The sequence below is a fragment of the Dermochelys coriacea genome, chromosome 1 (genome assembly GCF_009764565.3).
Source record: "Dermochelys coriacea isolate rDerCor1 chromosome 1, rDerCor1.pri.v4, whole genome shotgun sequence".
NCBI classification, from domain to species: domain Eukaryota; kingdom Metazoa; phylum Chordata; order Testudines; family Dermochelyidae; genus Dermochelys; species Dermochelys coriacea.
Window position 1 is genome coordinate 299,506,289 of NC_050068.2, and position 18,348 is coordinate 299,524,636.

The following is an 18,348-nucleotide window of genomic DNA, read 5'->3' on the forward strand; positions in this document are numbered from 1 at the left end:
TATGCTCCCTGCAGGTCTGAGTCAGATAGTATACTGCTTACCTTATTGACAAAGCACATGTTACTCTCATAAATTTTTTAGGCCATCCAAGCCTTTTTAAATAAAGAAACACAGCCCTTAATTAAATATCACCTATGATTTCATTATTATTTAATTATGTTGCATAAAGCATTTCAAAAGTGATTAGTGATTCAGGGTGCCCAAACTGAGTCACCTTGAAGAGACCTGATTTTAAAAGCATGGGTGCTCAGCACATTCTGAAAATCACCCCCCTTTTAAGGTGTCTCCAGCTAGAGAGCCAAACACTGAAGCACCACAAGTTCTGTGAAAATCTTTGCATGAGGCTATAATTTATGGACCCAAACCTACATTCCTCTTTGACCAGATCATGGCCTGTCCTGCATGGCTGTAGAGATGCCCCTTACTCCACTGTGCCAGATATCCACATTGAAATGGCAGTGATGAGTGGAGAACATTCTCCACTCCAAACATCTTCAGAGCCACACCTCCACAACTACTTGCTGTCCCATACCAGGGGCTTGTGTTAGTGCCACAATTTAGCCCCCTGGGAAAACTCTGTGTGTATGTGTCTGTAGCAGGGTGGTCACCCACTCCTGCCCTGAAAGGCTTAAAATCAGCCCTGGGAGGGGGCTAAGGCTGTGAGAGGGCTGCTGCTAGGGAAAGCAGCAAGCCTTGGCTGATTAGGGAAACAGCCACAGCTGCGGCCACGCCCCAATCAAGGCCCAGCTGGCCTCAGAGTCCAGTACCCCGTTCACACCATGAACTCCTTGCAGCAAGTCCACCTGGATGGGACACTTGGGGAAGCCTTACGTGCCTCCAAAGGGCCCTGCACCCAACTTCACAGTTGGCGGTGACTCTCAGCCAGCATTGTAAAACAGAAGGGTTCATTAGTTGACAGGAACACAGTGTAGAACAGACCTTGTTAGCACAGAAATCAGGAGCTTTCAGCAAAGTCCATTTTGGTGAGAGGGGAACCCAGAGCTCCCAGGCCCTGAACCTCCCCCCTGAGACTCCAGCCCGGAGAATGTCCAGCTTCCAGCAGCCCAGCCTAAAACATGCCTGTTGCCCCTCCTCCGTCCTTTGGTTCTTTCCTGGGCAAACAGGTCACCTGGTCTGCACCAATACCTCTGGCTCATTCTTGGAGAGGAGCGGGCCCTGCCATCAGTCAGGCTACAGTGTGTCACTCATTCTCTGCACCCAGTCAGCAGTCACACATGCCCTCTAGGGGTCTCTGCAATGATCACACACCCTTATCCCACCACTAGCACTTGAGTAATACATAGGGGAAACTGAGACATGCACACAGTATTCAGAGAAAACATTAAGAACATTCCCACTTTGTCACAGTATGGTGTTAGACCCAGTAGTTATAGTATTAGTATATGCAAAGTACAAACTAATCGTAACTAAGTACAGAACTTTAGAAATAAATCCAAAGCTCCTTTACTTACGTGCTTTTCTTGTAATGATATCAACAACACCACTGGGTGGTCCATACCCTGCGCTATTGAAGGCGCAGACATCTACGTGGTACCGGGTGCTAGGTTTCAAATTTTCCAGTTTGGTTGAGTAGTCCTGATTGCTCACTAGCACCCGCTGTGCAGCTGCTTCTTTATCATGAACGGTCCAGTAACGAATCTGTACACAGTTGGATTGAGTGATAATTTGGTGTAATTAATTATACTGAAATCTTACAGAAACTGTAGAGTGGAGCGCAGAATAATTTTAAAACAATAAAGTCTATTTCTGGCTAATTGCTGCTCCTTATATTAATCCAAGTGATAGAACATATCAAGAAACAGAAAATACTTCAGATTTGATGTGGAAACTTTTGCACTAATGAACCTGATTTGTACGCAATTAAGCCAATGGGAGTTTTATGATAGACTTAATTGGGTGCAGGATTGGGCCTTACTAGAACAGGGCTTTCTTGCTGTTGCTCTTTTATACTAGAAAATTTTACGCTCAATTGTAGTATCATTTTCTAGGTCACAATGTACTCTCTAATGCAAACATACCTTTGACTAAGTTGTACAGGACACTCCACTTCCTAATTCATAGCATTCTAGCTAATACAATCCCTACAAAAGCAACTAATTCATATTTTTCTTCTGCTCTCATTCCCTACATACAGTATGCCCTATCCAGCCCAAGCTGAACAGACCCCTCTTTCTTTATAAAAGATGCTGCTCAAAACACTTTTACTAAAATTTATTATCCACTATAATTTTTATCACATTCAGCCAGTATTTTTGTTTCCATGATTTAAAGGTTATAATGAGCAACTGACAAAGCAGTTTGACAGCACAATAACAAGGTATAACAAACAAAAGGGATCTACAACACCCAACCTGATATCCATTTCCTGCTCATTCCTCTGGGAACTGTGTTTAACAGACTGAACATGCATTGAACTTAGACATCAAAGCACTATCACATACTTAATAAACTGACTTGTTATCAGAACTTGTCTCTTGTCTTTTAGGAGGTGCGTTAGCTAAGTAATGAAGCTTAATGGTTAGATTAAAGAAGAAGTGTGCAATGTTTTTTGTGTTTTTAAACTTAATATTTAACAGTGACTTTTCGATAATATTTAATGTTTTATGAGTATTTAAAAATTGTTATAATTCCCCTCTCTTTAAATATATTGTGCATTATTATCTTTTATTTCACCCCCCCCATGCCATTAATCACTATTAAACCACATAAGACCATGGGGGAAAACACTGACAAGCATTCCACAACCTACATTGTATAGGTTCCCTATTTTCCTCTTCTTCTCCTTCCCCTTAAAATTCTCCTCTGCCCTCTTTTTTTATATCCACTTAAATTACACATTTGAGAAATATATTCAGACCAGTCCATTAATGCCGATGTCAGGGGGCAACTCAGGGCTTTAATACTGGGTCATCACCGGGTTGACTGACATTTTTATTAGAAAGGGAACAGGATTTATATCCTCTTCCACCCAATCTCTTTCCTCTCCTTTTTACCTGTAAACTCATTGAATGTGCAGTCTAAAACCAATGCACTCACATCCTCTCCTTGAACTGTGTCTTTGATCCCTTCCAGTATTTCCACTCTACTAAAACCATTCTCAGTAGAATTCGGACACATGCAAACACTCACATCTTCCCAATTACTCTAATAGCCTCTTCATCTCAGGGCCTCTATTTCATCTTCATTCTCCTTGACCTACCAGCTTCTTTGATTCTGTCAATCATCCTCTCCTACTTAACACCCTAACCTCATTAAGCTTGCAAGATACTGCCTTCTCCTGGTACTCCACCTACCTATGATGGTTTCTTTAGTGCCCCCTCAGTGGATGCTCCCCCTTTTGTCCCCTATTCTTTGTATGTATTCCCTGAGCCTATTTGCGGGCAAAAACAAGTTGTGGTTAGCTATGTTATCAAGAGTACTTTTAAAAAACATCCTATCGTGTTTGTGTCTCATACATATCCACACAAAATAGCCTGGACAACTCTATTAAAGATACATGATCTGTGATTTTCAAAAATGGATGCCTATGACTAGCCTCCTGAGTCCATAAGTAGGCAACTAAATAAGTTGACTTGATTTTCTAAAGTGCTGACCACCCAACAGCTCCCTCTGAACTTAGGAGGTCATTTATTTAAGCACTAAAACACGTATTTAGGAAGGAAATATAAGGTACCCACTTATTACAAATCCTGGCCACTATGAAATGATTTTTGGTGATACCACATAGGGTCTGATTCATCACTGCCTTGCAGAATCATTCACAGGTGAGAGTAAAACACTATCAGTATCAATTGGTAGAACAGTTTGCACACGTGTAAGCAACGATACAAGACACAAGTTGTGGAGGACGAGGTCCATAGCATTTTGTTTTTGAAGTACTTTTAGTCTGTGCAATTTTGCTCTGCTCCCACCTTCCTTGTTAATTATTTTAGAGGATACTACAACAGAACCCTTTTAAGCCTTCCTTTAAGAAAGAGATTAATGTTATTACTAAACTATTTCATCCTTTAGGTAAACCTTTCCTTGGAGGTTCTTCAGTCTAGCAGACAAAGGTATAACTAGATCCAATGGCTGGAAGTTGAAGCTAGACAAATTCAAATTAAAAAAAAGAGGTGCACATTTTTAATAGTGAGGGTACTTAGTCACTGGAACAACTCATCAAATGTTGTGGTGAATTTTGCATTCCTGGAAATTTTTAAATCAAGATAGGAAGTTTTTCTAAAAGCTGTGCTCTGGTTCAAACAGGAATTAATTCTGGGAATTCTCACAGCCTGTGTTATAAAGGATGGCAGACAAGGTCACAATCATCCTTTCTGACTTTATAATCTAGGAGGCCTCAAAGAGAACTGATATAGCATGTTCTGATAACATAAGCACTCCTATTTTGCTGTCAGGCCACATTTGGCTTAGTCTTCTTTTCAGCGGGCATTAGTTTTGTTTCCTAGATATTTCACTTTAAGGAGACTCCAAAAATGTGTTGGGAGAGGTTGTTTTGGCTTGTTTCTCCAGCTCCTACTGCTGCAACTCTCCCACTCACAAATTATGGTACAACTTGCTGTTTGGCAAGGACTGATGTTTTTCTTAAGTGTTTAAGTTAAACCATTTAATAAAGCTATAACTTTAGTTATAACCCCCAGGTATGCACTGTATCTGAATGAGTGGTGAGACAGTAGAACAGTAGCTTTCCCTTCTAATTCAAATGCATAGAGGGGCATTTTAGCAGCCAAAATAATTGAACCGAGGCTTTCCCTAATTTAATTTACTCATCAAAGTCCATTGTCAATGCTTACATAAGTTTCCCTGTCAATAGTAATAATTCAAGCTGTCCATACTATGATCATTATAAACATACGATTACCATCATGGCTCTACCAACTCCTTCACAATGTAGATATAATTGCACATGCATACGCTGACCAAATTGGCTCCCACTTTAAACATGGTTTACAGCATGCAAGCACATGTATTTTTCCGATTACAGAAATGTATATGCTGTAGGGTGTTTTGGAAATTTAGTCCAGTAGCAGCTACCACTTAGAATTTCTTGAAATATATTTAGGATGAAATACACACACAATGTTAATACATTCTTTTGGGAACTAAATCAGGACTTGGAGGAAATGTTGTGTCCCGCCATTTGGGAGATCTATGCGTGACATTTCTAGTACAGTTTCACTGACTGGGCCCAATAAGGCTCCCTGTTCTTTGGAGGCAAGAACTGAAGTCTATGAAAGGTTGGGGTTAGTGATGATGCTTGCTGGTCACATTTGGTGGATATCTGACAGAACAGCATTAGCATAAGCTTAGGAAACATCAGTTTTATGATTATCCTGTTTGAGAAGCATGTGTTGTGAACTGAGCAATGAAAAGTGGGGGTGAGAATTTGGGAGAAACTGGAAGCCTAACCCAACTCAGACCCAGGTCACTTCAGCACTCTACCTAGACAAAGCCAGAGCTCTTGGCGTAGGAATCCCTTGCAAAGGGCACCAAGATATTTGCATATTTCCATGCTTCTACAGAAAAAACAGAGATTTATGTAGTGGTTAAATACTGGAGAGCAAATGTTCATGTTTATGCTTTAAAATGTCAAGACTGAATCACTGTCTTATTTTATTAAAATATGAACTAAAATTACTTCTAAAATTACTTTTAAATATCCAGGCTTTTCCTTACTGAGGTATTACTACAATGTGGAGAAACAATATGCATCTCTCAGAGATTCTCTCTGGTATAGATGATTGCATATCTTTCTAAATAGTTACTTCATCTCAGAGTAGTATTTTTATTCCATAATACTGCAATGAAGTGTTGTGTATGTGCCTCTGCCTTCTACTGGATAGAACCACAACTCCTCAACAGTGTGCCCTATGCTATTAACAGCTTGAGGTATTTCTCCTTTGGCTTAAGTGGTTGGGGCCTGTGCAATTGGAACAAGTGGATCTGAGCACTATCTCCATTTCTGCAATGAAGTTCCAAATGGGCCTGAGTCTGCAGCAAAGTGACATCTGTGATGTAGTAGGTGGTCAAATGTCTGTTAGTTATGGTCTAATTAATGATAATTGTGGTGGTGATGTTGCCATGCAATGCAAACCTGTACAGTGACTGCCAGGGGCTCACTCCTTCATTTTTTGGTATAATCTGATTTGTTAAGTGCACGTTTTACCTAGGGATGGTGAACACATCAAGGCTTTTGTTGATCACTGGACAGCTGCCCAAACTCCTTGAATCCCTCTCACCTGGGAGAAACTTTCTATATTCCTCCAATTCATCTACATGCTGTACATGTATATTATAGGTGTATAATAAAGTAAGTAATATAGAGATGTTAAACAAGTTGACAGGTTTCAGAGTAGCAGCCTTGTTAGTCTGTATTCGCAAAAAAGAAAAGGAGTACTTGTGGCACCTTAGAGACTAACAAATTTATTTGAGCATAAGCTTTCGTGAGCTACAGCTCACATCCGATGAAGTGAGCTGTAGCTCACGAAAGCTTATGCTCAAATAAATTTGTTAGTCTCTAAGGTGCCACAAGTACTCCTTTTCTTTTTTTAAACAAGTTGAGCAAGAAAAAGGAATGAAACTTTAAGCCACTCCACTGAGATGTGGATCAAATCTCTTGCAGGAATAAGATCATTTAAAAATTAAATTAACCTAAATCCCAAATACATTGAATCTTAGTTCAAATGATTTAGATTTAACTACTGTGACAATGTGATTTGTATGTATTAAACTCAGACATCTGTACAGCTTTTCTCTACCTATCTACTTAGGGTACAAACATGACTATATATTTGGGTCATGATCATTATTTTTGGAAACCATGAATTATTCCCTTGAGTGTTGAGACACTAATACTGCCCCCTTTACAAAATCCCTGGGTCTCTTGTATACTTCAAATACTTTAAAGGTCTATGGAGCACTTGATCGCTACTCTTTTTCCTCTTTCCTGGTCATTCTGTACTCTGGTTCAATTAAAGTAATATGCAAAATTACATCCCTCATTGCCACCAGCTTGTTCAGTAGCCCAGTCTGTTCATTAAATTTGCATTGCAAACTGAATTTTTTCATTAAAAGATTTTGGGTCAAATTCCTGGGCTTAGTTCCTTCTTTTTTGTGGTGTCCTGGATCTATCCAAGTTGGAATCCCCAGGGTGAGGGACTCCTCAGTGGGCACTGCCAGTTTTGTGCCAACACAACTCCAGCTCTCACTAGAAGGGTTGAGCCCAGACTGAGGAGGGGGTTGTCTGATAATCTCTGGCCCAATGGGGGCCATCGCATGCCATCATAGATGAGCACAGCTTGCAAATCCTTAGGTTCAGGGAAACACCCTTGTGGTCCCGTGCCTCTGGTGTGCCCAGGTGATACTGCAAAGCAGAGAACCTAACATTTTGTTAGCATGGGAGAGAGATTTTTACAATTATCAAGAAAGAAATCCTATATAATCCTTGTCTGGGTTTGACATGAAAAAGAGTTATAGAAATATTCTTTATCATAACAGAACAAATATTTTATGGTGGCCAGTTGTACAACTATGCTACAAAATAAAGTAGCAATAAAGCTTAAGTACTAGAATCATGGAATTTGAAACCAAATCTTTCATATTTATCTATGTCATTTCCAAGAAATATGACTAAAGCTACAAAATCCTATTTTACTCATTTAATATACTTTATTGATATTAGCAAGGAGACTTAGTGCCTAGTTAAAAAAAACCCCACAAAACAGTTTCATAACCATAAACCTGTATAATAAAAGCCAAACAATATATTTACTACATGTAAGAAGCAGGAAATATAAATACTCACTAGAACTTCATGTACTGAGCAGCTCTTTTTTTTCAAGATTACATGACAAGCACTCATAAATCTTGCATTCTCTGTATGTAGGGAAGTAGTTCATATTTTAGCTTTCATTTAGGTCTGAGCTGAGGACACACCTCAGTAATGGCAAAATTTATCAGTTCACACTCATCACTGCTAGTGCAGTAGTCATGAGAGCTTGCATTAGTGTCAAGAAAACCTGACTCCTCTTGGTGTGAAAAGGCTAGTATCACAGGTAAAATGCCTTCAACTACTTTTTTCTCAGTATCCCCAACTCTTTGGCTCCAGAATACATGGTGCCAGTTATGTCTTTGAGAGAGCCTTTTTCAGGAAATGTGAAGAATTAAAATAAAAAGGAGAAAGTATTTTGATTTTTCTTGGGATTTTTATAAATTGTGTTAGAAATGGACAATAAGGCAAATAAATAAATAAATAAACAAATAGAATCCGAGAGCATGCATTCCAGTTTTTAAACAACTTTACTTTGATCAAATTAGCACCTTTTCCAGGCCTGGATTAAGACAATTCAGGACAGAGACCTCCCTGTAGCTCTGTCCTGTTGTCCTGCCCCCCTGCCGTAGCTCCACCACGACCCTTCACTGACAGTGGCAAAGGTTCCTCCTCCCCTCCCCAGTAGGATGATACCTCCTTCTCCCATCATGAGCAGCAGCGGGGGCCACCCATATTCACTTCAAAAGCTGATGTACATCTGCTTGGTAGGTAGGCTGGAACACACACAGAATCCTCTGCTGGGGTGATGTTGATGAGCCCCGCCCAGAGCAGTGGATCTTGGAATTAACACCCCACTGGGATTCACAGGGCAACTAAAACCTCTAATTGACACATTCTATGAGGCTATTCTGCATTTGCATATGCTCTTTTTGCAGCATGTAGGTAAATATCATACCTTGGACAATTAAAATTGCAAAGCAAGTCATTAACTTAGTAAGACCCAAATCCTTTTCTCAGAGCACAGCTGAAGTAAACAGATTGTAGGCAGCAAAGTTCTCCAGCAGCTACTGTGTATGTGAAGGAAGAAACCCACTCTCTGCTGGGCTGCTCCATGACCACTTCCGCATCTCCGGGATCTAATTTGGATATGGATATAGCCCTTTTTAATGTTTTTAATAAAGTAAATACTAATGGAAACTGCTTGATCATGGGAGACTTTAACTTCCCAGATATAGACCGGAGGACCAGTGCTAGTAATAATAATAGGGCTCAGATTTTTCTAGATGCGATAGCTGATGGATTCCTTCATCAAGTAGTTGCTGAACCAACTAGAGGGGATGCCATTTTAGATTTAATTTAATGGTGAGTAGCGAGGACCTCATAGAAGAAATGGTTGTAGGGGATAATCTTGGCTCAAGTGACCATGAGCTAATTCAGTTCAAACTGAACGGAAGGATTAACAAAAATAAATCTGCAACTAAAGTTTTTGATTTCAAAAGGGCTGACTTTCAAAAATTAAGGAAATTAGTTAGGGAAGTGGATTGGACTGAAGAATTTATGGATCTAAAGGTAGAGGAAGCCTGGGATTACTTTTAATCAAAGCTGCAGAAGCTATCGGAAGCCTGTATCCCAAGAAAGGGGAAAAAATTCATAGGCAGGAGTTGTAAACCAAGCTGGATGAGCAAGCATCTTAGAGAGGTGATTAAGAAGAAGCAGAAAGCATACAGGGAGTGGAAGATGGGAGGGATCAGCAAGGAAAGCTACCTTATTGAGGTCAGAACATGTAGGGATAAAGTGAGAAAGGATAAAAGTCGAGTAGAGTTGGACCTTGCAAAGGGAATTAAAACCAATAGTAAAAGGTTCTATAGCCATATAAATAAGAAGAAAACTAAGAAAGAAGAAGTGGGGCCGCTAAACACTGAGGATGGAGTGGAGGTTAAAGATAATCTAGGCATGGCCCAATATCTAAACAAATACTTTGCTTCAGTCTTTAATGAGGCTAAAGATGATTTTAGGGATAATGGTAGCATGACAAATGGGAATGAGGATATGGAGGTAGATATTACCATATCTGAGGTAGAAGTGAAACTGAAACAGCTTAATGGGACTAAATCGGGGGGCCCAGATAATCTTCATCCAAAAATATTAAAGGAATTGGCACCTGAAACTGCAAGCCCATTAGCAAGAATTTTTAATGAATCTGTAAACTCAGGAGTTGTACCGAATGATTGGAGAATTGCTAATATAGTTCCTATTTTTAAGAAAGGAAAAAAAAGTGATCCGGGTAACTACAGGCCAGTTAGTTTGACATCTGTAGTATGCAAGGTCCTGGAAAAAATTTTGAAGGAGAAATTAGTTAAGGACATTGAAGTCAATGGTAAATGGGACAAAATACAACATGGTTTTACAAAAGGTAGATCATGCCAAACCAGCCTGATCTCCTTTTTTGAAAAAGTAACAGATTTTTTAGATAAAGGAAAGGCAGTGGATCTAATTTACCTAGATTTCAGTAAGGCGTTTGATACCGTGCCACATGGGGAATTATTAGTTAAATTGGAGAAGATGGGGATCAATATGAACATCAAAAGGTGGATAAGGAATTGGTTAAAGGGGAGACTGCAACGGGTCCTACTGAAAGGCAAACTGTCAGGCTGGAGGGAGGTTACCAGTGGAGTTCCTCAGGGATCGGTTTTGGAACCAATCTTATTTAATCTTTTTATTACTGACCTTGGCACAAAAAGTGGGAATGTGCTAATAAAATTTGCAGATGATACAAAGCTGGGAGGTATTGCCAATTCGGAGAAGGATCGGGATATTATACAGGAGGATCTGGATGATCTTGTAAACTGGAGTAATAGTAATAGGATGAAATTTAATAGTGAGAAGTGTAAGGTTATGCATTTAGGGATTAATAATAAGAATTTTAGTTATAAGTTGGGGACGCATCATTTAGAAGTAACGGAAGAGGAGAAGGACCTTGGAGTATTGGTTGATCATAGGATGACTATGAGCTGCCAATGTGATATGGCTGTGAAAAAAGCTAATGCGGTTTTGGGATGCATCAGGAGAGGCATTTCCAGTAGGGATAAGGAGGTTTTAGTTCCATTATACAAGGCACTGGTGAGACCTCACCTAGAATACTGTGTGCAGTTCTGGTCTCCCATGTTTAAAAAGGATGAATTCAAACTGGAGCAGGTACAGAGAAGGGCTACTAGGATGATCTGAGGAATGGAAAGCTTGTCTTATGAAAGGAGACTTAAGGAGCTTGGCTTGTTTAGCCTAACTAAAAGAAGGTTGAGGGGAGATATGATTGCTCTCTATAAATATATCAGAGGGATAAATACAGGAGAGGGAGAGGAATTATTTAAGCTCAGCACCAATGTGGACACAAGAACAAATGGGGATAAACTGGCCACCAGGAAGTTTAGACTTGAAATTAGACAAAGGTTTCTAACCATCAGAGGAGTGAAGTTTTGGAATAGCCGTCCAAGGGAAGCAGTGGGGGCAAAAGATCTATCTGGTTTTAAGATTCTACTTGATAAGTTTATGGAGGAGATGGTATGATGGGATAATGTGATTTTGGTAAGTAATTGATCTTTAAATATTCAGGGTAAATAGGCCTAATCCCCTGAGATTGGATATTAGATGGATGGGATCTGAGTTACCCAGGAAAGAATTTTCTGTAGTATCTGGCTGGTGAATCTTGCCCATATGCTTAGGGTTTAGCTGATTGCCATATTTGGAGTTGGGAAGGAATTTTCCTCCAAGGCAGATTGGAGAGGCCCTGGAGGTTTTTCGCCTTCCACTGTAGCATGGGGCATGGGTCACTAGAGGGAGGCTTCTCTGCTCCTTGAAGTCTTTAAACCACGATTTGAGGACTTCAATAGCTCAGACATAGGTGAGGTTTTTCGTAGGAGTGGCTGGGTGAGATTCTGTGGCCTGCGTTGTGCAGGAGGTCGGACTAGATGATCAGAATTGGTCCCTTCTGACCTTAGTATCTATGAATCTGTTTGCTCGCAGCAGCCCTCTAGCTATTGTGCCCTTTTTTTGCAGGAGAGTAAGAAAAGGTTTTGCTGGTGGATTTGAGTTGTTGTGGACCCAGTGGCCCTGCCCTGTTCCCAAATCATTCCTTCTTGCTAGGGTGCACTAATGCTGGATGGCAAGCAGAAGATGCAGACAGACTCCCTCAAATCCTGTTCCACCCTGCACATTAAAATCACAGGATTCTGCATCTTCTACTGACTATATACAGGCTGCGGCATCTGTTTCCAAGGTACTATAAATTCTGTGGGCCATTAGTTACTTACAAGTCTGTTTCTGCACTGACAAAGACATTACAGTGTACAGCAAATGTTTGCACCCGAAACTTATTCTGAACATGTTTTGAGACACTTATGGTCCTGATCATTTACTGGTGTAAACTGGCAAAGTTCTTCTTTGGAGTTCTGAAGATTTCTATGGAACTATCTCAACTTACACAAGTAGGGGAATCTGACCAAAAGTCTTGTATTTTAATATCAAAAAATTATATGCTATATGAAACATTTAATAGGTAGAGAATCAAATTTATACAGCAAACATCAATTAATGCTGAGCATTAAGAGTTAAATGTGACAGTGTGTATTGCCTGTGCATAATCAATTACTGTATTTAAATGAATGTGAAGATATTTATAAGTGTCACTTCTGAACTCACCTGATATCCTTCTACAGATTGCTCAAAAACATGCTCCCAGGAAACGGAGATTTCAGAAGACGATAAGACTTTTACATTCACATTTCTAGGCCTTTCACTTGGAGCTGGAAATGGAAAACATTCAACCCCATCAAGTGCATTGTTATATTTACTTGCATGGTCTTTTCTCATTGTAATATTTCACATTATTTTCTCATTTTCAGAAGGTCAAGTCCTGAGGTCTTTAACCTGTTTTTACTTAGGTCTTGCTTCCGTAAACTCTAATTTCACTGGGTATTTGTTTGAGACAGGACTGAGAAAAAGTAGAGTAAGGATCTCAGGATTAAGCCCATATTAATTATTTATTAGCTTTAGCAGGTTCCAAAGTGAAAGTTTAATAAACTAAAAATAAGCTCAAATAAAAACAGAACCAAAAAAACAGTGATCTTTTACTTAGCTTGTATAGTGTTTCTCATATTAAAAACGGTAGGCTACATTTTCAAAGTCAATTGCATGCAAATATTTCTTTGCTTCTTATGCATGCAAATATAACATACATTATGTGCATGCAAGTCAGATAATTATGATGCAGTGGGCTATTTGTGAGTCTAACTGACCACACAGGTGCATTCATATCAGGTATTTGTGCATGTAAGTTGGACACATGCAAATGTTTATGTGCACTTAACTTTAAAAATCTGACCTTGCATTGCCAAATGCACAATTCAGACCATTTTGATGTGAAAAGTTTTTTTTTATTTAAAAATTAACTTGTAGTGCCTAAAACAATAGGTGCTAGTTTAGTTAGAAGAAGCTGCCAATTTCACTCTATTGCTTGCATTTAGAAGGAGTTAATGAATGTAAAAATGCATAAACAGGCCCAGAGAATCTATGAAAGGTTCCATTTTTCAAGCTAAGATCCATTCTCTTTTATGGGGTTCTTTTGAAACAAGTTGCAACAGACAGCCACTGCTGCCTCAGCCCAGGATGGCTTTCATATATTTAATCTTCCAACTGGGCATCAAGTCAACTATGTACCAAAACAGCCACTATTCAGAAAAAAAAAATCAGTTACATTTCTTATGAGAAGTATCCCAGGTAACAAAATAATCTTATGTGCAAAGTTACCCTTTTTAATTGTCTTTCACTAACAGTTAATTCAAATGTATAACTTTTTTTAAAAAAAATGCACTGATGCGACGGCTATTTTCTCAACTACAAACATTTAAGTAAGCACAAAGGCCACAATTTAAAGTTTTAGTACTAAATATGACTAGTGCTAATGCAATTTCATTACATACATGTTTGCATGAAACACATGGAAGCACAGAATAAAAGAAGTGCACTAAAGTGAATAAAGATGTCTAGGATTATAATTAGACATATATAGCTTTATGATAAAACACATTACTCAGTAGCAATGAACGTATAGATCATGATTATGTAGCTTTACAATCTCTAGCAACACATTTGATAAGTTCCCTTGACTGTCTGTAACCTTATCATTTGCTGAATCATAGCTGTGCAGACATTAGAGATGGAGAAGACCAGGTTATCTTGTCCATCTCCATGCCAATGCAAGATTGCTTCCCGTTGTACCATTTAGTAGTGTTTTGTCCAATGCCCGAGATTTAAATGCCCAAGTCACAGGGCTTCCATCATTTCACTTGGGCCAAATAGTTCTTACTGTCAGAGTGATTATCTTGATGACACAATCTGAATGTTACCTTTCATATTTCACCCTCTTAAGCTTATTTATGCCCCCTTCAGTAATACTAATTTTGCTTCTTATTTGGTATTTACACTTTAAGTATTTTGCAGACACTCCATTTTCACATTACAATTAAAATACATGACATCCACTCCATTTGTCATTTTCCAATTCTGTAATTCTACCAATAAAAAAAGCAATTCAGTTTGCCTCACAAGATGTATTCTTTACCAAAAACATGCTGCTTATCGCTGATAGTTCAGTTATTCTATAAAGGAAACCTTGTGGAATTAGGTACTGTCAGGGCAGTGAGAGGGTAAACTCCCTATCACTCTGTGTAGGGTAGAGCTACAGGGAATCTTGACAACTATACAAGTTCAAATGCCTACAGGGATCTCAGGAACACATGGTGTGCACTGCCTCTTGCTACACCTGTTGGAAAGGTGTATGCTGGGTTACACTGCTTATTGATATGCTGGGTGGACAGGGACATGGCTCTGCACAGATGCATTCCCTTTCGGGCAGCTAATGTTGTAGACAATGTTTGGAGCTCCCTGACACCCTCAGCGCAAGTTTGGGTCGTGGTGCTCTAGGGAAGGAAGGAGTTTCTTTGTGACCTCAGCACTTTAGTGGCTGCAATGGGCATAATTTGACCTTGAAAGCTTAGTGTTTCCGCCCCATAACCTCAGCCGTGCAGAACACAATGCCATCCACAGCCTCAGAAACAACTCTATCATAATCAAAAAGGCTGACAAAGGAGGTGCTGTCGTCATCATGAATAGGTCGGAGTATGAACAAGAGGCTACTAGGCAGCTCTCCAACACCACTTTCTACGAGCCATTACCCTCTGATCCCACTGAGAGTTACCAAAAGAAACTACAGCATTTGCTCAAGAAACTCCCTGAAAAGCACAAGAACAAATCCGCACAGACACACCCCTAGAACTCCGACCTGGGGTATTCTATCTGCTACCCAAGATCCATAAACCTGTAAATCCTGGATGCCCCATCATCTCAGGCATTGGCACCCTGACAGCAGGATTGTCTGGCTATGTAGAATCCCTCCTCAGGCCTTTCGTTACCAGCACTCCCAGTTATCTTCGAGACACCACTGACTTCCTGAGAAAATTACAATCCATTGGTGATCTTCCTAAAAACACCATCCTAGCCACTATGGATGTAGAAGCCCTCTACACCAACATTCCACACAAAGATGGACTACAAGCCATCAGGAACAGTATCCCCGATAATGTCACAGCTAACCTGGTGGCTGAACTTGGTGACTTTGTCCTCACCCATAACTATTTCACATTTGGGGACAACGTATACCTTCAAATCAGCGGCACTGCGATGGGTACTCGCACAGCCCCACAGTATGCCAACATTTTTATGGCTGACTTAGAACAACGCTTCCTCAGCTCTCATCTCCTAATGCCCCTACTCTACTTGTGCTACATTGATGACATCTTCATCATCTGGACCCATGGAAAAGAAGCCCTTGAGGACTTCCACCATGATTTCAACAATTTCCATCCCACCATCAACCTCAGCCTGGACCAGTCCACACAAGAGATCCACTTCCTGGACAATACGGTGCTAATACGCGATGGTCTCATAAACACCACCCTATATCGGAAACCTACTGACCGCTATTCCTACCTACATGCCTCTAGCTTTCATCCAGATCATACCACACGATCCATTGTCTACATCCAAGCTCTACGATACAACCGCATTTGCTCCAATCCCTCAGACAGAGACAAACACCTACAGGATCTCTATCATGCAGTCTTACAACTACAATACCCACCTGCTGAAGTGAAGAAACAGATTGACAGAGCCAGAAGAGTACCCAGAAGTCACCTACTACAGGACAGGCCCAACAAAGAAAATAACAGAACGCCACTAGCCATCACCTTCAGCCCCCAACTAAAACCTCTCCAACGCATCATCAAGGATCTACAACCTATCCTGAAGGACGACCCATCACTCTCGCAGATCATGGGAGACAGGCCAGTCCTTGCTTACAGACAGCCCCCCAACCTGAAGCAAATACTCACCAGCAACCACACAGCACACAACAGAACCACTAACCCAGGGACCTATCCTTGCAACAAAGCCCGTTGCCAACTCTGTCCACATATCTATTCAGGGGATACCATCATAGGGCCTAATCACATCAGCCACACTATCAGAGGCTCGTTCACCTGCGCATCTACCAATGTGATCTATGCCATCATGTGCCAGCAATGCCCCTCTGCCATGTACATTGGTCAAACTGGACAGTCTCTACGTAAAAGAATAAATGGACACAAACCAGATGTCAAGAATTATAACATTCAAAAACCAGTCGGAGAACACTTCAATCTCTCCGGTCACTCGATTACAGACCTGAGGGTGGCTATCCTTCAACAAAAAAACTTCAAAAACCGACTCCAACGAGAGACTGCTGAATTGGAATTAATTTGCAAACTGGATACAATTAACTTAGGCTTGAATAGAGACTGGGAATGGATGAGTCATTACACAAAGTAAAACTATTTCCCCATGTTATTTCTCCCCCCCACCCCACCCCCCACTGTTCCTCAGATGTTCTTGTTAACTGCTGGAAATAGCCTACCTTGCTTGTCACCATGAAAGGTTTTCCTCCTTCCCCCCCCCACTGTGGTGATGGCTTATCTTAAGTGATCACTCTCCTTACAGTGTGTATTGTTTCATGTTCTCTGTGTGTGTATATAAATCTCAGCACTGTATTTTCCACCAAATGCATCCGATGAAGTGCGCTGTAGCTCACGAAAGCTTATGCTCAAATAAATTTGTTAGTCTCTAAGGTGCCACAAGTACTCCTTTTCCTTTTGTGAATACAGACTAACACGGCTGCTACTCTGAAACCTAGTGTTTCTGTGTGCAGGTGCAGAGTTATTTTGCTGGGACTAGAGTTATAGGGTGGCAACTACCAAGATTATTTTTCTTTCATTTTCTAAAAGTCAGTACTACTGTTCGTTTGTTTTTCTCTGATTTTTCTGGAGCTACACCTGCTTGCTGCTCCCAAAGTGTTTGGTCACACATGCATGATGGCTCTATTAAACAGTTGAACTCAGAAAACCACACAATTTTGCTGTTATCATATAGGCAGTTTACATATATAACTCAATTAAGTTGCAGGCGCATGTTTAATGTTCCTATTATTAATTTTTGCTTGTAATACTTATTTTTTTCTAGAAGAAATACATTTAGGACTTCACTAATAGACTTGGAAATTTACAAGTCAGATGTGAACAATGTTCTTAGAAATGAAGGGATACTGAAATGCTATTTGGGTATCAGCAACATATGAATTCATTTACACTATTATAACAATAATCATTCTTTTCCTGAAGCAGCTGTTAAAGATGATATCCTAAGGTACACTTCTCTGATAACTAGGATCAGTATTAATCACATTAGCTAAGTGTTGCTAGTGTGGACCCTCAATTATCATAAGAAACAAAAGGGTCTATTCTATGTTTCTCTCTGTATGTGGGCGATTTGTATACAAAGTTCCCGTTAGTGTTAATGGGAGGTACAAGCATAAATCTATGAAGTACACTGAGATGAGAATGGAGTCTGAAGTGTGAGAATGTGGCCTTGTTATCTGGTCCCACCTCTTGGCTCTTTGCTCTCATTTCAATAGCTGGAGTTCTGTTTTGGTGAAGCAGATTCTGTTCTGCAACATGAAAAATTTGAGCAATTCTTTACAGTTCTGTTTTGAATTTCTGGCAGCAGACTTTATAGTGTAATGTTTTTGTTATACATTATTGCCTATATTATTCTGCTCTAAGGTTTACCTTTTTCTAATGCTTTCTTCCACTCAGCATAGGAAATGACATTTCTAACTGAAATCCTGCAGATGCTGAATTTGAAATAATTCCAGGAAGGATTAAGGAAAAGGTTTTAGTCAAATGTCAAAGGGGTTTTCATTTAATTATTCACCTGATTGCTTTAATGTCTAAACTGGAATAAAAGAGCATGGAAGAGCTAATTTATAATAAGCATTAGAATTTGAACAGGCTTGAAAACTTAACCAAATTCATCATTCCTCTGCAATAATTCGCTTAAATATCACAGCTGTTATATTAACACTGATAGGATTTACCATCACCAGTTAACGAGCAAAAAATGTACTACTACTTTAT

General features: G+C 39.9%; 1 protein-coding gene across 8 annotated transcripts in view; it reads right to left on the minus strand.

Moving 5' to 3' along the window:
* The window catches only part of CNTN1 (contactin 1), a 434,625-nt gene that overhangs the window by 45,746 nt on the left and 370,531 nt on the right, over positions 1–18,348 (minus strand). For all 8 annotated transcript variants that reach the window (XM_038373409.2, XM_038373417.2, XM_043494720.1 and 5 more), the window contains 2 exons: positions 12,485–12,588; positions 1,473–1,659 (listed from right to left, as the gene is read on the minus strand). In XM_038373409.2, the coding sequence (XP_038229337.1) occupies positions 1,473–1,659; positions 12,485–12,588 (291 nt within the window). The remainder of the gene's footprint in view (positions 1–1,472; positions 1,660–12,484; positions 12,589–18,348) is intronic.